This window comes from Bos grunniens, chromosome 20 (genome assembly GCF_055505025.1).
Source record: "Bos grunniens cultivar Pamir isolate PY7600 chromosome 20, Bosgru_T2T1.0, whole genome shotgun sequence".
Lineage (NCBI taxonomy): Eukaryota > Metazoa > Chordata > Mammalia > Artiodactyla > Bovidae > Bos > Bos grunniens.
Window position 1 is genome coordinate 608023 of NC_141184.1, and position 23991 is coordinate 632013.

A 23991-nucleotide genomic window follows, 5' to 3' on the forward strand; every position below is an offset into this window, starting at 1 on the left:
GAGTGGTCCTGGCGCTCAGGGACCACCGCCCCTAACGGGGGGGAGCACCCCTTCCCTCCGTGAGGCCTGACCTCAGGATGGGGAACACGGTCAGGTGAGTGGTCCCAGCTCCCGGTCTCACCGCCCCTAACGGGGGACACCCCTTCCCTCCGTGAGGCCAGACCTCCGGATGGGGAACATGGTCAGGTGAGTGGTCCCGGCTCCCGGTCTCACCGCCCCTAATGGGGGGGCACCCTTCCCTCCGTGAGGCCTGACGCCAGGACGGGGCGGGGCCTGACGCCAGGACGGGGCGGGGCCTGACGCCAGGACGGGGCGGGGCCTGACGCCAGGACGGGGCGGGGCCTGACGCCAGGACGGGGCGGGGCCAGCTCACCTCCAGTTCTTGGTGTGCAGCGGGCCGTGCTCCACGTGCAGCAGGGCGTAGCGGGCGGCGTTCAGCGACAGCCCGCGGATGCCGTCACCCCACTCCTTCTCGGCCCTGCGGGGGAGGCGCACAGGGATGAGGCCCGGCCCCCAGCACACCCGGGTGGACCGCAGTCAGCCAGCCCGGGGCCGTGGGGGTCTCTCGGTGCTTCTGTGACAAACAGGGGGGCTTCCTGGGCTGGGCAGGAATGGGGCAGCAGGACGAGGGGGACGACCTGTGCAGAATGGGGTTGGGGGGGCGGCAGCACTGGCGCCAGCGTTGGACGGCACGGGGCTGCCAACAGGGCGGGCGGGGCAGGGGGCTACGGGAGTGGTTGAGGCCCCCAGACCCTCCCTCCAAGCTTGGAAGAGCTGGACGGGGCCTTCAGGCTGCACCCCCAGAGTCCTCTCATTGCCTCAAGCCCGAGACGCCCCCAGGTCCCACCTCCCCAAGGCCTCTGCTCCCGGACGGGGCCAGGGTGTCCAGGGAAAATGCCCCCGTGATGGACCTGGGGCTCTGAGATGCAAGTGACCCGCCCATCGCTCAGGATCTCACGGGGAACCCTTTAGAAACATTATAATCCACCACACGTCAGGGTCGTTATTAGATGGATCTCACAGCTCACAGACACACTGCTAAAACAGCCTGGTTTCTACACTGGGACACAGACAAACCCAACGACAGATCCTAACAGACCCAGAGCGGACTTGAAGGACGCAGGGCCCCGCTCACCCGCGGTACTCGATGTATTTGTAGATGCAGCCGGCGATAAGCATGGCGCACAGTGCGTAGTACCAGGAGCAGACGAACATCAGCGCGAAGCACAGGCTCATGCCCAGGAAGGACAGCGTCCTGGGGGCAGCAGTGGGGCTACACTCGCCACCCAGACCCCAGCCAGCGCCGGAGCAGCCGCCCTGCAGGCCTGCCCCACCCCAGCAGAAGGACCCGAGCCTTGGTGCCGGCCGAGGCACGTCCACCCGGGCCGTCCCGAGGGCTGAAGCGGCCCCGGGGCTGGGGAACGGCCGGTCCAGGAATGGTGGGGGGCCCCGGGGCTGGGAGACCCCCGGTCCAGGAAGGGCGGGGGGGCCCCGGGGCTGGGGAACGGCCGGTCCAGGAAGGGCGGGGGGCCCCAGGGCTGGGAGACCCCCGGTCCAGGAAGGATGGCTGGGGCCCTGGCAGGGCTGCCCCCAACACGCCCCTGGGATGGCAGGAACAGCTCCGCATGCTCACCAGTGGTAGTACTTGAAGCGCGGGCGCCAGCTGGGCGTGCGGAGCAGGGTCTGCAGGGCGCAGGCCAGGTTCACGAACATGTAGCACATGAGGAAAAACCTGGGGCACGAGCGGCAGCATGAGGGCCGAGTCCCGGGGGTCCTCCCAGCTGTGGCCACCATACCCGTGAGGGCCGGGCCGGATCCCAGGGGTCCTCCCAGCTGTGGCCACCACCCCCGTGAGGGCCGGGCTGGATCCCGGGGGTCCTCCCAGTTGCGGCCACCACTCCCGTGAGGGCCGGGCTGGGTCCCGGGGGTCCTCCCAGTTGCAGCCACCACTCCCGTGAGGGCCGGGCTGGGTCCCGGGGGGTCCTCCCAGCCTCGTCTGCACCCCCTGCTCCGTGAACAGGAGCCCCCCGCAGCCACTCACATGGACAGGATGGGGGCCACGCTGTCCAGGGAGGCGATGAGAATGCCGGTCTCGCAGATGAGTGCCGTGAGCAGCAGGGCCCACGTGGGCTCCCCATTGGCCTTCCCGTGGCCAAACACCTGCCCGGAGAAGGGGATGGGCGCCGGAAGAACACTCACGTGTGGGCAAGAGGTCGAGACGCTTGTGTTCAGCTCAAAGGAGGCCTCAGGGCTGCAACACTAGAATGGACCCCACCCAGCCACAGCCAGGAGGAGAGGCCAGAGCGCGGAGCCCGGGGCTCCCGTCGAGTGCCGGCTGGGCGCACAGCCTGGGAGGGCCCCGTGGGGACCGTGGCTCCCGGGAGGAAGCTTTGCCCCCTGCCTCCTTCCCGCACATGGTCTGGGACGGGAAACCCAAAGTCCGAGGCAGACGCAGAGCGAGACAAGAGCACAGGCTCAGGGCGGGGCGGCCAGGCTGGAGGTGGGGACCTGCACCCTCCCAGCCTTTGATCACGACGCTCACGCTCGGAGGCAGACCCCGGGCCCTCAGAGGCAGGCTTCCCGGGGGTCTCACACACGTGATGGGGGGGCACTCACCTGCAGGAAGGGGACGATGGAGTCCCGGGCGATGGCCTGCAGCAGCCGCGGGGCCCCGGTCAGGCTCTGCAGGCCGGCCCCGCAGGTGGAGAAGAAGGAGCCGATGACGATGACCCAGGGAGATGGCCAGGCCAGCATACCAATGACGAGGTTCCCCTGCAGGGCCTCCCCAAACCTGGGGGCGGGGGGTGCAAGCTTCCAGAGGGCGGCTGAGAACAGAGACTGACTCCCACCCACCGAGAGGGAGCGACAGCCCCCCCGGAGCCCCTGCACCCAGCTCTCCTGGGGCCCAGGGTCGTGGTGCGGGCTCCAGGCTCCAGTACAGGAGGGATGCACGGGCCCGACCCCAGCACACCGACCGCTGGGACACCCTGACACGCGAGGCTGGATACCCTGCCCTCCCCAGTCTCAATACTAGTCATCAAAGAAACCAGCGCTGGCCCAGGAGCTCCTGGAAGCCGTGAACGAAACGTACTTATCTCGCAAGATTACACCTTCGATGCAGGCCCCAAAAAGCACGATGCAGGACAGGTCTGCAGCCGGGGTCAAGGACGCAGCGGGCAGAACACATTGGCCACAGGGCGGCTCACACCAGCCCCCCGCCTGCCCACCCCTGCTCGGGTCTCGGCCCCCCTGGACGGGATACCTCGGGTCAGTCGGGACGGGCCTGGCCCTTGGTGTGACCACTGCTGGGACCAAGTGGGAACCCTCGCCGGCTGGGAAGGGGTGAACTCGGGGAGAAACGGCCCCACCAGCACGGCGACGCCAGGGACCCCCGCTGGACAAAAGCGTGGTGTGAGCACACACGTAGCTGCATGTGATCACGCGTCATGGAGCTAAGTGCTCACTACATGCGGTTGGTTCTCAGGCAAAGCCACACTCTTCAACCAACCCAGGCTGGAGTCCAGGAGTCAGGGCGAGGCTAGCCCGGCCCCTCTGACAGCGGGCGTGTGGTCAGGGCCACCCGAGGCCACCTAGAGGAGGGGGTGGGGGGCACCTGGAGGAGGCCCCAAGGGCCCAGCCACAAGCAGAGGACGGTACAGCCGCCCACCCTCCCACACTGGGCCCCCACACCGGGCTCAAAGGGTACAAATGAAAGACGTGGTCACGATGGCCAGGATGGTCCCGGTGGGGATGGACTTCTGTGCATCCCTGAGGTCCCCGGACCGGTTTGAGCCCGCCATGATGCCTGTGGAAGCAGAGGGTGGTGATGGTCCCCGGGCACACCTGGGAGACGGTGCCCGCCCAGCCCCTTCGGGCAGAGTCTGAGCACAGTGGGAGGCAGGGGGGCTCCCTCACAACACACAGGAGAGACCCCAGGCTGCACAGGGCCGCTGTCATCACGCTGGGCCTCACAGACCGGGCTGGACCTCACCACATGCCATGGGACTGCAGGGCACGTGGGTGGGCACCCTGAGGTCCCCCACAGTGTCCGCAGGATCAGCCGCCCAGCCATGAACCAAGTCACAGCAGAGAGCAGAGCATGGCTCAGCCCAGGCTCAGCCCCGGGCGCCAATGCCAGAGCCAGCCTCTGTGAGCATCCAGCTCGGACCTCGTCCCCTGAACGCCGTTAATCCCCGCAGCCAGGAGTGAGAAAGTCCTGGGAGGCCGCTGCCAAACGCTGACTCACCCCCGGGCCAGGCCTGGGTCAGCACGTGGCCCAGCCTCAGCCCCTCACCCCCCGCGGGGAGCAGCCTCCGCCTCCACCCCCATCGCTCTGTCCAGCACATACACTCTGAGTAAGTCCATCTGAGCTCAGAGCACGTGCTCATGGAGATACATGTGATCTGAGCGCCTGTGATCTGTCCCAGGTGTGGCCTGAGCAGAGCCCGTGGGTGTGGTGCCACGGGGCGTGGAAACACCCACACCCACAGGGGAGGCTCCTATGCCCTCATCACCGACAGGCGGGGAGACAGGAATACAGGAGAAAGACCCCAAGGAGCTGGACCCCACCCCAACTACCGCCTAAGTGAGACATGACCCACTTCCACGGGGAGGCTAGAGACATGTCTGTCCTCCCCCGGCTCTGAGCCACGGGCAGGAGGGGAGCGGCCCCCGGCAGGCCGGCCTCCCCAGTGTGTGTGGACAGGCTCTAGGGAGCCTGGAGCAGCAGGGACCGAAATGCAACCACGGGCTGCTCGGTCGGCTGGGGGGCCAGGGGACCACGGCCAGGCTGAGGGCTTCCTGAGAGTAGGTGTGCATGCATGTATGCACGCGTGAGCCTGTGGACGTGTGTGTGTGTGTGTGTGTGTACGCAGGCACATGGGCGTGGGGGCTAGCCTGCAACCCAGTCCCTCCAGAAAGGTCAGCAGACTCTCTCTTGCGTACAAGGACAGCAGTCTCCCAGTCCCTCCAGGAAGGTCAGCAGACTCTCTCATATGCACAAGGACAGCAGCCTCCGACAGCCGTTGCGTCCACTGCTGACGCCACGGTCACAGGGCTTCTCTGAATAGCCTGGCCTCTCAGGAGAGCGTGGACGAACCTGCCTGACGCCACACAGCTGCCCAGGCCCCCCACTCAGTAGGGGGGTGTGTACTGGACCCCTGGGACCCGGGCCTCACCGGTCACGGACGGGAAGTAGATGCCGACCAGCATGGTGAAGTAGGTCATGATGTCGGTTAGCACGTAGGGCAGCCCGCGGGCTCGGGCCTCCTCTGGCACGGCCACTGAGGGCACCCCCTTCTTCTCCACGAACGCCCCCTTGTCTGCATACATGCTCCACAGGTTGTCTGCGGGGGCAAGGGCGGCTCACGAGACCCCAGTACCCGCCCAGGGCTCAGCTCCCCAGCGCTGACCCCGCCTGGACAGGGAATGTGGACTCGGAGCAACTGAGCCCAGGGAAAATTATGTCTCCTGACGGCCGAAGCAAAGGCTTCAGTGCTGGAGTCTGAAGACACCAGACATTGTGGACGACAGCTGTGCACCGACATTAACCCGACTGCTGACGCCGCCCTGACGGCCGCCCGGCACCTCCTCATCAACCCCAGACTGCTGCTCCGCAAGCCCAAAGCTGGGAGTGCGATGCCAGGCCTGACCTGCCCCCTCCACGGCGTACCAGGCATCTAAGCTTGGGGAACACTAACCCGGGGGGCCCAGAGGGTCAGCAACCGGGGACGTAGTCACAAGGCCACCAGCAGGACAGAAGGACAGGGTCCCAAGGAGCGGGAGTGGAGGCCCAGCCAGCAGAGACCTACTGGACACTCACCCAGGGAAGGGATGCTCACCCAGGGGACGGACACTCACCTGGGGGGGACTTTCACCCAGAAAGGGACACTCGCCAGGAGGGGATACTCACCAGGAGGGGACACTTGCCAGGGGGGGACACTCACCAGAGAGGGACACTCACCCACGGGAGGGGACACTCACCAGGAGGGGACACTCACCAGTGGGGGACACTCGCCAGGGGGGGACACTCACCCGGGTGGGGACACTCACCAGGGGGGCACACTCGCCAGCGGGGGACACTCACCCAGGTGGGGACACTCACCGGGGGGACACTCGCCAGTGGGGGACACTCACCCGGGTGGGGACACTCACCAGGGGGAGACACTCGCCAGCGGGGGACACTTACCCGGGTGGGGACACTCACCAGGGAGGGACACTCACCCACGGGAGGGGACACTCACCAGGAGGGGACATTCGCCAGGGGGGGACACCCACCCCGGTGGGGACACTTACCAGGGAGGGACACTCACCCATGGGGGGGGACACTCACCCAGGAGGACACCGCTGGCCACGCCCGGGATGCCTTGGATCTCGGTGACGTTGTTGTGGAGAAAGTACTGGTCACAGGAAGTGCTGTCCGTGGAGCCGTTGCAGAAGATGCTCCAGAGCGCGGTGGTCACTGAGCTGTTGTTGGCGGTGTGGACTTTGGCACAGACGTCGAAGCCACGTCGGGACAGCGTGCGGTTCCCCAGCAGACAGACCCTGGTAGGGGCGGGCAGTGAAAAGCCTCTGCCCACTGTCCCCCTCTGTAACCAAGTGTGGCTTAGGGGTCTCTGGGGAGGAGCTGCGTCCACGAGCGGGACACCCCGGTCTGTCTCGTGACCCTCTGCTCTGGGGCGTCTGACGTGGCGCAAACAGCTCGCCCGCGGGTGCACAGCGGCGCACAGGAGCCGGGGGTGGGGACTCAGGGCCAGCGCCTCCCGGACCAGGCGCCCCCTGGACCAGCCCCGTGTGGGCGGCACTGGGGCTCACTCGCTCCGTGACCAGGGCCGCTGCCTTCAATCCCGAAGGGGACAAGGAAGGAGCCTGCTCAGGGGCTTCGGGGAGGACAGGCCTCGGCCGGGAGCAGCGCGGTGCCGCCAGACGGGTCCCAGGCCTGCCAGCCCGTCCTCCACCCGGCCAGAGCGCCGACGGCTGTGGACACGGCCCGGTCCCCAGCCCGGCCGACACGCTCAGTGGGTACAGCCCCAGGACCTGGCGGAGGACTCACGGGATGTCGGGCGGGTCGAAGGCGGTCTTGATGACGCCAGCGTAGATGGCGAGGATGGAGAGCACCACGCAGGCCAGGAACACCAGGGCCAGCTTGTTCACGTACTTGACACCCACGAAGACCACCGTGGCCATGAGGGCCAGCGTGCAGGTCCCGTACACGCGCATGTTGTGCAGCAGGGCTGCCGCCTCACCCCCCGCGCCCTCAGGGTGCACGATGGCTGCGCCGGGTGAGATGTAGGTCTGCAGGGCACAGGGCACAGGACCAGGTCAGGAAGGCCGCCCACCCTGCCAAGGGGACCCCCGGGAGCAGGGAGGGGCTGGGGCGCCAGTGCCTCCCAGAGGGCCTTCTCAGGGGCTCTGCACTGGGTGTCGCCCCCACCCCATGAGCCCCCACACCCGCAGATGCCGCTGGGACAGACCCTCGGGTCACCAAACGGGCATCAGATGGCCACCGATGTGCTGGACAAAGGAACCCGGCCCGAAACAAAGCACTTACCAAAAAAATCTCAATGGTCCCCAAAATGTACATGGCCCCTGCAAACGTGGTGCCCAGGTAGAAGCAGAGGCCCACGGCGCCCCCGAACTCCGGCCCCAGAGACCGTGATATCATGTAGTAAGAGCCGCCCGCTGCAAGACAGGCCGAACGGGACACGGCAGGTTACACACGCGCCACCGGCCGAGAATACCAGCCTCCCAGGGCAGGCGGGCTCATCCCGGAACGGGGCGCGCGGAGGCGGGCCAGGGACCCGCCTGGTATCCACCGGCACCTCCTCCCAGCGGGCGGCCGACTTCGGACGCTGTGCTGAGGAGGTGCAGCTCCAAGCAGGGGGTCAGGGCCCAGGGCCGAGACCACGACGGCCGACACCTGCGTTCTCTTAACTTCGCCCGAGAACGTTTAGGAAACTGAGTCATCGGCTCCACGTCTCACCTCAGGGCGTGAGGGCGCCCAGCTTACTGGCCCGTCCCTGGTCCTCCTGCTGGCGGGCTGAGACCCCACTCGGACACCGACCAGGGACCGTGCGTGGCAAGGGGCACCTGGAGGACACCTGAAGGCGCACCCCCTCCTGAAGAGCGGCAGGCCCCTCGGGGGGCTGCCCATAAGGCCCTCCTGGGACCCCCGGCCACCTCCCCCAGCCCCACGGCACTCTGGTGTAGTTTAATCCTGGCAACGACTCGCCTTGGGAAGAGAACCACAATCTGTGGGAAGCCAGAATCCAGGGCCAAAGAGACGCCACAGCCTGTGAGGCACCAGCCCCACCCACGGGTGGCAGCGGGAACACGATGGGAAACGCCACAGAGGTGTCTCGGAGGAGAAACCCAGTCTCACAGGGACCCTGGGTGTGCGGGCTCCAGGGGATGAACCACAGGTACACACCCCACCTGGCCTCACAGAAGCCCCGACGCGCCCGGGGGTGGGGACGCGGTGGGTGGGGGGCTCCCTGTTCAACCGCAGGGTCTCTGCCCACAGGGCCCCTGGAGGGCGAGCTCCCTGCCGTCTACCCCTCAGGACACAGGCTCCCTCCCACCCCGGGACCACTCTCTGCTGCCCCGAGGCCACCCGGTGGTGAGGGTGCTTCAGGCACTCGGTCACATCCGACGCTTTGCAACCCCATAGACGGCAGGCCACCAGGCTCCTCTGTCCACGGGATTCTCCAGGCAAGAAGACTGGAGCGGGCTGCCATTCCCTCCTCCAGGGATCTTCCCACCCAGGGATCCAACCCGGGTCTCCTGCACTGCAGACGGATTCTTCACCACTGAGCCACTGAAGCCTGAGGCCACCCGGGGTGTAGGCAAAGGTCACAGGAAGTGGCCACGCAGCCCTGTCCACCTCGGAGCCACGCAGCCCCGCCCCGCCACGCCCAGCTGCCCGCAGCTCCCCTACCTGGGACCACGCCATTGGTCGCAATCGCACTCATGGAGATGGCAGTCAGCATCGTCTGAGGATAAACAGGGGGCCTCTCAGAAGACGGAGGGTTTCCAACAGCCACCTCAGCATGCAGACGGCGCCAGGCCCGGGCAGGGCCGCCTACAGGCCAGCTCCCAGCTTCTGACCACAGAGGGGCCGGGCGGCCGCATGGCTGGAGCACTCGGGACCTTGGCTACTTGACCTCCAACGTCAAGCTCCTGGGATCACCCAGGGGTGCCCGGGCTCAAGGCCCTCCTGCACTGAAGGGCTGGTTTCTAGTGGGTGCCCACTCCCCGTGGGAGGCAAGAGGCCCCATCGAGATGCTTATCTCCTGGGGGGACGCAGGGGAACCCCATGGAGGCACACTTCCTGTGACGTGCCCGGGACCCTGTCTGCGCACCCCCGACCGTGGGGCGGAGACCACGGGAGCCTGTCCAGGGCAGGCCGCCTCCAGCCCCACCACCTGCACAGGGACGTGGCCATGCCTGCGGCCGGCAGGCAACACTTCACAACCTGAAAACCAGACGGAAGAGCCCAGGGAGGCGTGAGGCCTCGGCGACCCACTGGACGGGTCCTGCCGGGTGCAACTCCGGTTCACAAGGCCCTGCTCCGTCTCCTGCTTTCGTCGGTTTTGGGGGAGATTCTTCCAAAGATGCTCCCGGGGACACTAAGTGCAGAACACCACGGCGCGACCCCACTGCCGCGGGGCGGCCGGGGGCCCTACTCGTCTGCCCGCTGGGTCCTCTTGGGCTGGTGGCGCTTGCGGTCAGGGCGGCTGAATGGCCCTCCTCACCACAGGAATGGAGGGAGGGGCAGGGCAGGGGCCAGGGGCCACTTGAGAGGGCCTGGTGCACCCGGGTCTGAATACGTCACCAGCAGGCATCCCCTCCTTCCAATGGGAGCCCCGGGGAATGCCCAGAAGCTCCCAGCAGGCAGGGGAGATGCTGCAAGTGCAGGCCGGCCGGCAGTGGTGACCGTCCAGGGACACTCACTCACCCTGCTTCTGTGGAGACCCCGCCAGCCCCCAGCCCTGCCCACCCGTCAGCAGCCAAGGGCCGACCTGCCCACAGGCGAGGCTGGGGTCTCGACGGGTGGACCCTGACGGCCAGCCCCCTGCCCCACGCACAGGTGAAAGTGGGGGCACGCTAACAGGGCCCCGACGCCCCCCCCACTCACACAGGTGCAGCACATGGACACAATCAGGAAGGACTCCAGCACGCCGGCCGCCCCCACGATCCACGTGAGGCGCAGGAAGAGGATCACGCCCAGGATGTTCTGCAAGCAGGGCAGGTAGACGCCGATGAAGGTGCCCATGCCAGGGCTCTGCAAGAGAGCGGGCGCCGTCAGGGCCGGGCAGGAGCCGCATGCACACCCCGGGCCCCGGGACTGCAGGGAGGCCAGAGGACGGGAAGACACGGAGACGCTGCCAGGGCCGGCTTCCCTCAGCCCAGGAGCCGCGTGCATGCCCCAGGCCCTGGGAAGACACGGAGAGGCTGCCAGGGCCGGGCCGGCTCCCCTCAGCCCAGGAGCCGCGTGCACGTCCCGGGCCCCAGGACCGCAAGCCCCAGGGAGGTAGAGGACGCCTAGGGCTCAGACAGAACCCGGAGCAGGGGTGGGGGCAGGCTCCACCCTCCTCTCCTAGGGGCGCTATGAGAAGGTGGGGAGATAGCCCAGCATGCCTGCACCCCGGTCCTCAGGAGACCCCGACTTGGAGGAAGAGAGGTTGGGGGAAGGACCAGGCACTAGCCACCAGGGCCTAAACCACGACAGGCACCTGCCGGGTCCTGACCACGAGGTGGAGGTCCAGCGAGGGGGGGACCTGCGAGGGGGCGGGGGGCACGTGCTGCCTGCAGGCCACCCCTTCCCAAGGGTCCCGCCCGCACGGGGCCCAGACACAGCTTGGTAGAGGGGTCGCCCTGCCAAGGGGTAACCGCAGGAGGGCGCGTGATGCGAACGCCTGGGACCCCGCACGGACCACGGCCCAGGAAGCCACCCAGAAAACAGAGCCAGGAGCCAGCCCGTCCTGCCGACGGCCAGCGAGACCCCAGCGTCAGGGCCGGGGGCCAGCCCATCCTGCCGACGGCCGGCGAGACCCCAGCGTCAGGGCCGGGGGCCAGCCCGTCCTGCCGACGGCCGGCGAGACCCCAGAGTCAGGGCCGGGGGCCAGCCTGTCCTGCCGACGGCCGGCGAGACCTCAGCGTCGGGTGGCCCACTTGGGATCTGGGGTCACCTGGCCGAGAAGACAAGAGAATGTTTAACGGGGGGAGCAGCTTAAACTCAGGTGAGCAAGGGGGAAAAAATCTGGAGGACCGGCTTGCAAAAACACTTCCCATGAAAGGGGTCAGGCTGCTTGAAACGGGGCATCCCGTGGAGGCTGGGGAGACACAGTCCAGCCCCAAGACACCCCCTCAAAGGAAGTCGGGGGGTGCTTCTGGGGAAGACTGGGTGGGCCACACAGGAACGCCTGCAGAGCAGATGACCCAGGAGTTGACTCTGGGGGGCACCGATGGCCAGGGAGGTGGGTCAGATGCCTGGCGGGCTCAGCTGGGACGGCCCCACAGCCTAGACCCCGAGTGTCGGCGTGTGACATTCAAAGTGGTTATGGGGGGAATATGGGGGGACTGGGGGGCTCACGGCCTGGCAGCAAACGAGAGGGTGATGCAAGGCCAGCCCCCAGCCCAGCCAGGGCCAGCAGCTGAGGAGAGCCCCGTCCTGAAAGGCCACTCAGGGCCCCCAGCACTGCAAAAGAGGCCGCTTTGAAGGGTCAACCCGAGTGGTCCCCAGGCCCGGGACATGAGAGGTGCCTGGACCCTGGAGAAGGCGTCTTCGGGGGATGGATGCCCCAGCTCAGTGCCCCTCAGTTGGAGGGACCCACGCTCAGTCTTCGGTGGGGTGGCTGGGGCATCTGGCAAACCCACCCACCCGGCCACACATCATGCAGAGGGTCCCGGGCAGCCTGCGGCACCTGCTCCCAGCCCCCGGGGGACGGAGGCCGGGGCCACCTGCCCGGGACACAAGTCCACGATCTCCCCTGTGCACACAGGGCCTCCGCGGGGACCCGCAGGCAGCTCGGCTCATCTTGGGAGAGAGTCCCAGAGACAATGCTCAGAAATAAGGCCCCTGGGAAGGTGGGAGCAAGATAGGGCCCACGACGACCCGGGGAGTGGGGGGCCCGGGGTGGGGGGCACTTTGGCCTGGGGGCCTGAGGGCTGGGGGTGGTGGTTGCAAGGTGGGGGCACCTTGGCCTGGGGTCCCGGGGGGTGGTCACAGGTAGGGGGTCACCTTGGCCTGGGAGCCAGGTGGGGGACCCGGGGGGCGGGGGCCCGGGGTTTGGGAGCACCTTGGGCTAGGGGCCAGGGCAGGGGGCAGTCCAAGGCTGGGGGACCCGGGGGGTGAGGGCCCGGGGTGGGGCTCACCTTGGCCAGGCGGCCTGGAGCCGGGGGTGGGGCTCACCTTGGCCTGGGGCCTGGAGCCGGGGGTGGGGCTCACCTTGGCCTGGGGGCCTGGGGCCCGGGGTGGGGCTCACCTTGGCCTGGCGCCGCCGGCTGTCCTCTGCTTCCTCATGCTCCACCACGCCCTGGCTGAGGTTGGTGTAGTTGGCCAGCTTGTTGAGCAGTGAGGACACCATGGGGTTACTGTCCATCTCCTCCTGTTTTGGGGCCAAGACATGGAGTCAGTTACCCATCCCCACCCCAGAGATATCGCCCAACTGACCAGATCAACCACCCGGGGGGGTGTCCCCGCTCCGTCTGCCCTGAGGCCAACATATCCAAAGTGGGCAGGGGGCTGTGGACACGGCCCAGGGGTCAGGGATTCGAGGTCAGAGCTCCGAAGTGGCCCGGGTCCAGCCCCTCCGAGGGGCTCCCTGAGGCCTCAGCCGGGACCCTCCGTTCACCGTGAGGCCGGGGGTGGGCCTCTCGCATGGCTCCTCCTGCCACCTGCTTGGAGGGGGAAGTGAGGCTCACCTCAAACAGCGCCATGTTCTTCCCTTCATAGACGCTCTCTGTGTCCGCCTCCCCATGGCTGATGAACGGGCTGCTCTCCCTGGGGTGTCCGTCTCCTGCGGGGCGGGGCGCGGTCAGACGGGGCGAGGCTCAGGGACATGGGGCGGGGCTCGGGCAGACAGGGAGTGGCCAGGCCAGACGGGGCGGGGCTCGGTCAGACAGTGAGGGGCTGGGTTAGACGGGGTGGGGCTCAGTGAGATGTGGCAGGGGCGTGGTCAGATGGGGCGGGGCTCGGCCAGACGGGGAGGGGCTCAGCGAGACGGGGCGGGGGCGTGGTCAGATGGGGCGGGGCTCGGCCAGACGGGGAGGGGCTCAGCGAGACGGGGCGGGGCTCGGTCAGACAGGGAGTGGCCGGGCCAGACGGGGAGGGGCTCGGTCAGACAGTGAGGGGCTGGGTTAGACGGGGTGGGGCTCATTGAGATGTGGCAGGGGCGTGGTCAGATGGGGCGGGGCTCGGCCAGACGGGGAGGGGCTCAGCGAGACGGGGCGGGGCTCGGTCAGACAGGGAGTGGCCAGGCCAGACGGGGAGGGGCTCAGTGAGACGGGGCGGGAGTCCCAGGGAGGGGTGGGGGTGAGGGCGGTGACAAGCGAACCGGCCCCTCTCGACCTGGCCCTCACGCCCTCGGTGATCTGTCCAGGCGAAGGCGCCAGGCAGAGACGAGGCTGAGGGCAGCGCTGGGTCCAAGAGCTTGGGGTCCGGCTCCAGCATCACAGGTCCCTCAGGACAAATAGCTCATGACCAGCAGCTCCCGCCAGCCTGGCCTTGAGCGTCAGCGGGGACCGGCCTTTGTAAGGAGGCTCTGCCCTGACAGCGCCTCCGACCCCCGGGCCTGGGGACCCTGCCCGCTGGGAGCCCCGCCCCGTGAGGGGCCCGGAGCCCACACGGAGCACCCGCAGCCCTGCCGTCTCCGTAGTTCCTGTCGGGAAGGCCTGGGCCACCAACCCCAGCGCGAGTGTTTGGAGACCTCTGGCACCAGCCGTCCACAGAGCAATAATGGGTCAGCCCAGACCCTCAGACACGGGCGTGACCGTGTGCTCCACTGCAACGTGAGCAGGAAAACCAGGTGGGCACCGCTCTAAGCACAGCCCTGGCTCAAGGTCAGCGCCGCTCTGGGAGCCGCCCAGGACACAGGTGAGCTAGGGGAGCGGCTGGGGCCTCCTGCACGTCAGCGCCACCCATGGGCCTTCTGGGACAGACCTGGCCCTACTGAAAGAACTGAGCGAGGACATGGGGAAAAGGCACCCAAAGCAGGCTTCTCTCAGGCCCCAGGCCAGCCCCAAGCATGGCCATGGCAGAGAATCACCCACTCACCAGGCCCTGTTGGGGGTTGGGGGGTGACTCATGGGTGACCCCCAAGTCCCGAGAAAAAGCCCAGCCCAGACGCACAGGGCGAGCGTGTTCCATCCATCCATGTGCCCACGCCTCGCCACGAGACAAACAGTAGCTGCTGGGGCCCAGGGGTTGCCCCCTGCCGAGCCCCCCAAAATCCAGAGGCCCCACTCAGCTCCATGCCCCCCCCCCAGGCCTCTCAGCCCCTTCCCAGAAGATTCCCAGGGCTCAGCCCGTGAAAGCACTCAGCGGGCAGAGCCCTGGCCCCTGCTGGATGGACCCACACTGCCCGCTGCCCAGCCCCGGGGACCACCGTGGGGGCACAGGCCTACGGGGCCCAGAGATGGGGGTCAGTGCTTGCGGGGGGGAATTGCCAGCAGACGCTAGGAGCACAAGTGAGAGCTAGAGGCAGGGACAGGGCTGTCCACGGCTCCTCCAGCTGCCCACATGGCAGGGGTGGTGTCCAGACGAGCCGACCACCCAGCAAACCAAGGTCAGGTGAATGTGTGGGTCACAGGCTGACGACACCCAGGAGAGGGCATGCCTGCTGGGGCTCCTGAGCCCCAACATGAGCTGAAAGCCAAGTGGGGACCACCCTCCTCAGGAGAGAAGCCACAGGGGACACAGGCCAGCTCCAGAAGGCTCCAGAAGGTTCCGGAAGGGGGGAGAAAGAAGACCGAGACGGGGCGTCAGGGTGCAGAGCACAGCCGGCACTTTCCACGAAAGATGTTGTTGGGCTGATGGCGAAGCCCAAGACCTGCACTCACTGCAGGTCCCGAGGCTGGTGACTGGACTGCAGGGCTCGCGAGAGGAAACGCAGATGGCACAACACCGGCCGCCTGCTCTCGGCAGACGGGACAGAGCATGAGGAGGGGCACTGGGGAGCACGAGGCAGGAGGGCCAGCGCCAGGGAACACGCTATCCTGCGCTCAAGTGTGTTCTCTGAAGCTGAGGTTCTGGCGTCAGGTCAAAACAAAGCCCACAACACACCTCTGTGGACCCCATTTCCTCCCCCAGGGTGTCTTCCCGACTTAAGGGTCGGACCTGCGTCTCTTACGTCTCCCGCACTGGCAGGCTCTCTGCCACTCGCGCCACCTGGGAAGCCCTTTAAGAAACACAGCTGCCTTCAACTGCCCTCACCTGGGCGAGAATCCGCGCCAGAGCGCCCCTCCCTGCTCGGCGGGCGTCTGGGCAGCACCAGCCCCTCCCTGTCTCCTTCCCGCTGGTCACTCAGCGTCCTTTCCCGTCCCCACGACCGTGCTTTTCTGGTAATAACAATCCTTTTTCTGGTAACGAGAGGCCAGCATTTCCGACTGGGGCTCTGGCGTAAACGGAAGCTGCAGAGAGTTGTCTGCGGACGGGACGCTGGAGGACACGCAGGCTGGCCCAGCCCCGGGCGCCGGCTCCAGCCGCGCCGGCCGCCCCCAGAGGGGTGTCGGGTTCCCCGTCTGCCCGACCTTGCACAAAGTCACGGACCCTGCCTGGGACTTGTATTTCTCATCCGGGAGAAGTGGCTGGCGCGGGCAGGGCCTCCGCTCTGCTCAGCACAAAAGCCCTGGGGCGCCCACCCCAGCCCCCACCTTGGAAGCACAGCCTGTGGTCGGGGGGCCTCTGGCGGGTCGGCCTGAACGCCCTTGGGCACAGGGTGGCTGGGCACCTGCAGTGGGGTTAGCCCCAGGCACGGCTGGGAAAGCAAGCAGCGACCTCGATCGGGAGCTGGGACAGCCCGCCCGTCCCCCAGACGGATGGGGCTCTGCGACCAGAGGCCGGAAGGGAACAGAAGGGGCCGGGGTGTGGGACAGGCCACCGCTAGGTGTACGGACCCGGGTCAGGCGGTGCGGTAGCTACACAGGACGACGTGGAGACTGGGAGACAGCGCCGCGGACACCCCCCAGGCCAGGATGGGCTGCACGCTGCAGGCAGGGCGAGCGCACCGGAAGCCCGGCGCCCGGGGGCCTCTGCCTTCCCACCTGCGGCTTCTGGGCACGCTGTAGACGTCACGTGCAATGAGCACAGAGGACATGGGACACACACAAAACACACCACAGACACAGCAGCACACCCCTCAAGCGTCTCCATAAACCCTGGGCCTGGAGGCCGCCCCCAGCACACCGCAAGCCTCAGTTCCCACGGGGGACCACCGTCTTCACAGCTCATCCTTCAACCAAGACTTGCCTGCCTCCCCTCCTGGAGACATGGGCGGGGAGTCAGCCCTCGAGGCTTCCCCAGGGCTCAGGCCCAGCACCACGGAGACGCACACGTGGGGACGAGCGCCTTCCCAAGCAAGGGGCGGCCACAGGTGGGGGGCCTGGACCGGGCCGAGGGCAGCCTTCTCCTCCTCAACCCGCTCCAGCCAAGACCCCTGACTAAAGATCAAAGAGTGCTTCCTGGCTCCCCTGGTGGCCCAGGGGTGAGGAGCCACCTGCCAAGCAGGAGACACGGGGTCCAGCCCTGGGCTGGGGGGCCCCACGTGCCAAGCAGGAAACACGGGGTCCAGCCCTGGGCTGGGGGACCCCACGTGCCCTGGAGCAGCCAAGCGCGTGGCCCTGGAGCCTGAGGTCCGCAGCAAGAGGAGCCACCACAATGAGAAGCCACTGTTCGCTGCGACAGAGAAGACCCAGGCAGCAACAAAGACCCAGCACGGCCCAAATAAAACACAGAACACCCCCGCACAGAGATCAGGGTCGTAATTAAAGGAAAAATCCAATGTTTCCACCTGAGGGGTCACCTGTGTTAATCACTCTCACTTCTGGACAGCATCCACTTTCATCTCTCAAGGGAGCAGCAGGTTACAACTCCTGTGTGCACAAAGCAGTCCCTGCACGAAGACCTCTAGAGCCTGAGCCCTCCGTTCACATGGGGACTCTGAAGGGCGGGGGTCCTCCTGGGGCCTGGACCCCGCTCCAGGCTTGCAGCCCCATGCTCACTCTGCTTGTTCATGATGACGGGGACCCAGGACCAGCCCAAGCAGAGGGAATCCCAGGGGCCCTGAAGCATCCATCCTCCTGGGGCGGGTCCCCCGGTGCCCCCGAGGGTCCAGCGGCCTTCAGGCCATGTGACAAGGGCGCCCCCGATGCAGATCAGGTGTCTGGGGCCAGGCCGGCTGGGAGGGCAGCCCCCACCCTGCCATCCCCAGGCCGGGGCGCTCAGGACAGGCAGCCCCACGGGTTAACCTGCTCTAACGGGCAGGCCAGGCTCGCATCAGACGTCTAATCACAGAATGGCCTGGAGACTGTGGGGCGGACCCCCCACCGCCCCCAGCAGAGCTGGCCCCTCCGTCTGTCCGTTCCCCCTCGCCTGAACAGCCCGCCTCAGTTCACAGGCGGGGCCCCCTCAGAAGCCCCCCGCGTGCCACTGCTGGGGCTCACCCTGCATGCTGACCCACCCCACGGCCTCCACCCTTTCCACTTGCCCTGCATCTGGTTTCCCCTCACCAGTTTTGATGCCCCACTGATGGCTCCACGAGATGCAAACTGAACCGCGAATCAGTAAACATGAGTGGGGACTACGGACATGTGGAACGCAGGGCTCCGGACTCGGGGCGGGAAGTCTGCACGGCACTCTGGCTCCTGCTCCCCGGAGGAGACTGGGCGTCCCTGTCATGAACACAGCAGGGCCTTCCACAGGGCGTGGGGGGTGGCCGGGACCAGGTGGGGGCAGAGCCTCTGTCAGAGCCCTGCCCGCCGAGGCCCCGAGGGCAGCAGCTCCTCCACCTCCATGTTTGGGGTTCAGCATGAGTCTCGGGAAAGGCCCCAAGGCTCAGGGCCAGAGGCACTCCTGAGGGTCAGCTGGCCCACGACAGCCCCCTCCTGCCACCAAGCATGGGCGGCCTGCACAGGGGGCACCCAGCCCTCCCGGGGGCGCAGGGCACCTCCAGGACCGTGGCCCCACCTGCCGACCTCGTGTGGAGCCCGACCGGCCACTCCCTGGGCTCCCCGTACGGCCACGGCCCCCACGGCGGGCTCTCCTCCACGTCACCAGGGGCTGGAACCAGGGGTTTTAGGTCTCCCGACACCGAGTTTATGAGCGCCCCCTGCCCTCCATGCTCTGTGGCCAGGATTGACGCTGGATCTGAAATCCAGGGCCTGGCCACCAGTGCATGCCCGAGGGGCACGGGCTGAGAAGGAGCACCCTGCCATCAGGCCGGAGAAACAGAACCGCTCGAGCCCAGGGGCTCTGCTGCTCTCACAGCAAGTCTGGGGCTGAAACAGTAACTCGTTCTGCAGCAAAGACACAGGAAACACCGAGAGGAAAGCAGAGGCTAAGAGCCGCCCACAGCCCTCCCGCCGACACCGCCTCCGGCACGGGAATCTCCCCCAGCGTCTGCTCCTGGAGGGCCGGCCAGCCTTCCCACCTGGGGCTCCAGTGGGAGATGGACACTCCAGCCCACAGCTGGGAGCCGTGAGGGGGGCGGCAGGTGGATGGGCTCCAAGCCCCCCAGAGCCTCTGCGGGGGGTACAAGCCCCGAGCCCCCAGAGCCTCCGCGGGGTGGATGGGCCCTGAGCACCAGAGCCTCCGCGGGTCTCCCTGACCCTCACTCTTGGCCTGCGAGGCCCCCGTGCCATCTCAGGGAGGACCAGATGCTGAGACGCCATTTGCCAGGGGCCTGGCCGGGTGACCCCAGGTTGGCAGATTCAGTCTCTGTCTGTGCACCCAGCCCTTCTGCCCCACCCCAAGCTGACCCCACCACCGACACAGCCCCCCTGCCAGAGCTACAGGCAGCGTCGTCCCACCCCGGACCACGGTACAGGGCGGGAAGCGGGCCTGGCACCCTGCCCCCACCTGGGAGTGCCCTCCACAGGCGTGCGCCTGGCATCTGGCTGGCCGCCTGGAGCCAGCGCCTGGCGGGCGGGGGAGCTCGGCGTGGAGAGGTGGGCAGGGCCAGCTCATGGCACCTCCAAAGAGCCCTCGTGAAAGGACACTCATTCCCGGGGGCATCCTGCCACCAGCACCCTGGCATGACCAGGAATGAGCCAAAACCCACAGCAGGCAGCAGGGCCACGGGGCAAGGCCCACTGGCCCAGCTGTGTCCTGCTCACCGCCCTCTAACCCGCCACCGCCACCTCCCCGCCACCGCCACCTCCCACGCTGTCCCACAGAGCCCAGGGACAAAGGTGCTCCTCAAAACACGAAGGGCGGGATGGACTCAGAGAAAGACTCAGGAAGGCTCCGGGGCGGGAGGACCGAGGCCACGGCCACCCCGACAGTCGGGCTGCAGACACCCCCTGCTGAGACGGGGCGGCTCTGGGCGTCTCGGCTACGGAGAGGCGCCAACACAGAGGAGCAGCCAGATACCCGGGGTGTGCACAGACGCATGGTCAGCACACGCGTGTGGGACGGGGCACAGCTGGGCCCTCCAGAACAGAGTGTGTTCCAGGGACTTTCCTCTCATCTGGACACGACCCCGCGCCGGGCGGTGAGGGCCACCGGTGGACTCAGGGAGCATGGCTCCCCGCCACCCCTCCATCACGTGGGTGCCACGCCCTCTCCGGCCACTCCTTTCTCAGGGACCCGCGGCTGTGATCCCAGCCTAGGTGGGGCACAGGGCCAGCGCAGCCAGAGCCGAAGGCGGGAGTTGGGCACCCCAGCGGCCTCCCGAGGCGGCTCCCGTTACCGGCTCAGGCTCCATCTGGCTGCGGTCAAGACCCCACTCAGAGAGAGGAGGAAACCCAAGAACCACCTGGGGCTCCTGTCCTCTGATGCTGGCTCCACACAATCCCTCCCCAGAGACCGTCCCATCCCGCGAGCCTCCTGAGAACGGGGCCTAACCCAAGGGCCACCTCTGGGACAGGCCAGCTCCAGAGCAGAAGAGTAGGCAGGGTGAGAAGCCTCAGCAAGATGCGGGGTCTCTGAGGGGCCTCCTGACCCCCCAGGGGACAGCCCACTCCGGGGAACACCTGAGAGACGGTACCCTGGGGGACAGCCGTACGCTAACCGCGTGTAGATCCCAGACAGGCTTGGCTGCAGAGCAGCCTCAGGCAGGGCAGAAGGGGGCGGCCTGGCTGCGAGGGGCAACCACAGGCCCGCAGGCCCGTCCGGCTCCCCTCCCAGCACACGGCCTGAGGACAACCTAAGCCCAGGAAACTCGCGCAGGGTCACGGGTCCCACCCCGGCCACGTGAAGCTCAGAAACGGAGCTTACACCTCCCCCAACTCTGTCCTCAGTAGAAAGCACCCCAAAAAGAGGAAACGGATGCGCAGCGGGGCCCCGCCTCTGGGCCCAAGCAGGGACGTGGGCAGCTGGCCCGCACAGACGCCTGAGGCCCCAGGCAAGACCCAGCACCGACGGCTCCCAACCACCCTCCGGGGGCACGGCTGCAGACCCCCACCCCCCCACCAGCCACAAGGGCACCTGGACAGGGCACTCACTGGGGCTCCTTGCAGCGGGCTCCGGGCCCAGCACAGCGCGGGCCGCCGTGGATGGGGGAGCGGCCATGGATGGGGGAGCCAGGGCGTCTCATTCCTGGGCTGGTCCCACTGCAGCACAGCTTATCTGCACAGACCAGGCCTGGCTCTCGGGGGGTGCCCGCTTTCTCATGAAAGAAACGTGTTAACCCTTCATTCTCTGCTCTCTCTGCAGACAGCGCTGCCCCAGGCCCCCGAGCAGGCAGCCCACGGCGGCCGCCTGCAGCAGCCCGCAAGGCCCCAGGCCCAGCTGCCATGCCCGGGAGCCGTCTACTCCCACCAGGCCCCAGACCTGGCCTGGCCTCCGTCTCATGGGCCCCGGGGTGGGGGGTCTTCCCCCTCGAGCAGAAGGCAATGGCTGCAGAGACCACAGCCCACGCTCACCGCTGGACAGCAGCCTCTGCCCTGAAGCCTCCCGCATGTGCGGCTGGGGATGGAGACCCTGGGGGCGGCCAGTGGCACACGTCCACCCCCAGCCTGTGCCTCCGATTCCCACCCTGAGCCCGACCATGGGCCTGGGAAAGATAGCCCCGCATGAGGCCACAATCCCCCTGCGCAGCAGTGCAGGCCGACCCAGGGGTCACCCGCCCAGGCACCAGGACCTGCCAGGGTCGGCTCGCGACTATGGCCGCTGGGCAGAGCCCCATCCCCATGAACAGGTTCTCCGGGAGGCAAGATGTGGAGGGCAGCTCCCTCGCCCACCGTGTCCGGCCTGGCAGACACCTCTGGCCACCCCAGGTGCTGCTGCATAGCCTGTGACACCCTGAGCTGCAGCAGATCAAGACCCTGGGGTGCCACGACCCTGATGGGTCCACAAGCTCATCACCGTCCCCGCCCGGCCTCCAGCGCTGCAGTGAGTCTCCCCCATTCCCTCTCCTCCAGGCAGAGCTTACCAGCCCACCGCCTGCCTCCACGCAGGGGATGTGGTGTGCTCAGTCGTGCCCAACTCTTTGCGACCCTGTGGACCGTAGCCTGCCAGGCTCCTCTGTCCATGGGATTCTCCAGCCAGGAATACTGGCGTGGGTTGCCATTTCCTCCTTCAGGGGATCTTCCCGACTCAGGAATCGAACCTGAGCCTCTTGTGTCTCCTGCGTCGCAGGCTGGTCCTTTACCACTGAACTTCCCTGGTGGCTCAGACGGTAAAGAATCCGCCTCCAATGCAGGAGACCTGGGTTCAGTCCCTGCGTCGGGAAGATCCCCTGGAGGAGGGCATGGCACCCAACTCCAGGATCCTTGCCTGGAGAATTCTGTGGACAAAGGAGCCGGGCGGGTTGCAGTCCCTGGGATCACAGAGTCAGACACAACATAGCACTTCACTTTCTTTCCTGTCTTTCCCTTCCCGCTAGCTCTGCCTGGGAAGCCCAAAACAGCAGACGTTTAGGGTCAATTACTTGAGTCCCCTCCAGTCCCAGGGTGAGAAGGGGACCCCGCTCTCCAACAGGCCTTGGGGCGCCACCAAGCAGCAGGCCCCCGGGGTTGGAGCAGCAGTGGGTCCCTTCAGCCCAGCCCACTGCCCCACCCAGGTGATGGGCAGAGGGGCGGCGAGCCTGGCCTGGGCACAGAGGCCCCTCCATGCACACGCCCCGCTGGCCTCCGGGGCCCCTTCTTCCCTGATGGAGCCCATGGAGCACACAGGCACCCCTCTGCCCAGGGCTGCCAGGGACCTACACACAGGGCAGTGCTCCAACCAGCACCCCAGACACGCACAGACACACACAGACACACACAGACAGACACACACAGACATACACAGACAGAGACACGAACAAGACACACACACAGACACGCACAGACACAAACAGGCACGCAGAGACACGCACAGACACACACAGACAGACACACACAGACACACACACACACAGACACACACACACACAGACACGCACAAGACCCACACAGACACGCACAGACACAGGCACGCACACACGCAGGTCTGCAGGGCTCGGCAGAGAAACTCAGAACGCTTCTCCCGGTTTCCAAGAAAAGGACCCGTGGCCTGGAGGTGGCCCCAGAGCCTCGACAGGCACGGGGAGGCCAGGATGCAGGCCGCCCGCCCCATGAGCATCCAGGCCTGGGCTGTCCTGCGCCTTTAAAGATGGAATTTGGCCCTCCCACCCCCTCCATCCAGCATCACAGACTCCCTGAGTGAGGTCCAGAGCCCAGACCGCCCACAGAGATTCCCACGGCGGGGGTGCCGGACACGGGCCAGGGTCAGCCCTTCCTGCTCAGAGTCCGCAGCCCTTCCTTCCTGGAGCCCGGCGACGGGGAAAGGCTGCACGCCTGACCCGCGGGACAGAACCCACAGGCTCATCTCAGGCCCCTGCGGCTGAGCTCACATCCTTCGCCTAGCCAGCCCGTGGGAGCAGCCCCTGGAGGGCTACGGCCACACGGGGAAACGGGCAGCACAGAGCCTGCTCCCCGGACCCCTCAGTCCCAGCAGGACCCCAGATGACGCCCCCAGGGCTTCCAGGGTCGGCAGCTCGGGCTGCCTTCGCAGAGGTCAAGGAAGCCCCCAGGTGACCCTCAGGGCTTGAGCCACAGAGCAAGAAATTACAGGAAAGGCATCCAAAGAGGAAGAGCCAGGAAGGAAAGGGAAGTGAGAGCAGAGCTGGGGGAGGGGAGAGTCCGGGGGGAGACGGGCGGGACCCCCTCTGTGGGGGCTGGTGGGGTCCGGCGAATATCCGGGAGCGCACACAACACCTCCCAAACATTGGACGCCCCCCCCACCACTGCCCGCAGGCCTCCCCCCCAGCTCTAAACCCCAGGCCTGCCAACCCGACTCAGCCAAGGTCACAACAGCAGCAGCAGCGCAAGGTCAAGACTTGGGTGTCGGCCACCGCACCCCAGTGGAGGCCCGGGCCTCGGACGGCCAGAAGCGGGCCATGGCTTCACACACTGACCACAGGGCCCCACGCAGGCCTGGCCAGGAGCGCAGGGGAGCGCAGGAAGCAAAGGCAGCCTGGGCCGGCCTCCACGTGTCACGGGCTCACGCGCCAGGCCCGTGGGCTCGGGTGGGCAGACTTGGGCTGGTCCCACGGCCGCGTCAGCCAAGTAGGCGCAGAAGTGAGCCCGGCCCCTCCAGGGGCAGCCCTCCCCCAGCCCTCAATTTCCAGCATGCTCCAGCTCGGGAAGGCCTCCCTGAGCTTGTCTCACCAGCACCATCAGGAGGCCCAGCCGGAAAGCCAGGCGCCTCCTCAGGGGTTCAAGGGCCAGTCACAGAGTCGGGAAGGATCTTCAGTGACCCTGTGATGAGTAGGTGAGGCCCTAGGCTGGGCCAAGGGGGCAAGGACCCCA

General features: G+C 67.2%; 1 protein-coding gene across 4 annotated transcripts in view; it reads right to left on the reverse strand.

Annotated features, from left to right (window-relative positions):
* The window catches only part of SLC12A7 (solute carrier family 12 member 7), a 65938-nt gene that overhangs the window by 12659 nt on the left and 29288 nt on the right, over positions 1-23991 (reverse strand). For all 4 annotated transcript variants that reach the window (XM_086362416.1, XM_086362417.1, XM_086362420.1 and 1 more), the window contains exons 2-16: positions 12925-13019; positions 12486-12608; positions 10136-10282; positions 8936-8990; positions 7550-7680; positions 7052-7293; positions 6332-6543; positions 5178-5345; positions 3707-3805; positions 3092-3149; positions 2617-2791; positions 2042-2160; positions 1634-1732; positions 1136-1255; positions 374-478 (exon numbers count right to left, since the gene is read on the reverse strand). In XM_086362416.1, coding sequence (XP_086218542.1) covers positions 374-478; positions 1136-1255; positions 1634-1732; positions 2042-2160; positions 2617-2791; positions 3092-3149; positions 3707-3805; positions 5178-5345; positions 6332-6543; positions 7052-7293; positions 7550-7680; positions 8936-8990; positions 10136-10282; positions 12486-12608; positions 12925-13019 — 1948 coding nt within the window. The remainder of the gene's footprint in view (positions 1-373; positions 479-1135; positions 1256-1633; positions 1733-2041; positions 2161-2616; positions 2792-3091; positions 3150-3706; positions 3806-5177; positions 5346-6331; positions 6544-7051; positions 7294-7549; positions 7681-8935; positions 8991-10135; positions 10283-12485; positions 12609-12924; positions 13020-23991) is intronic.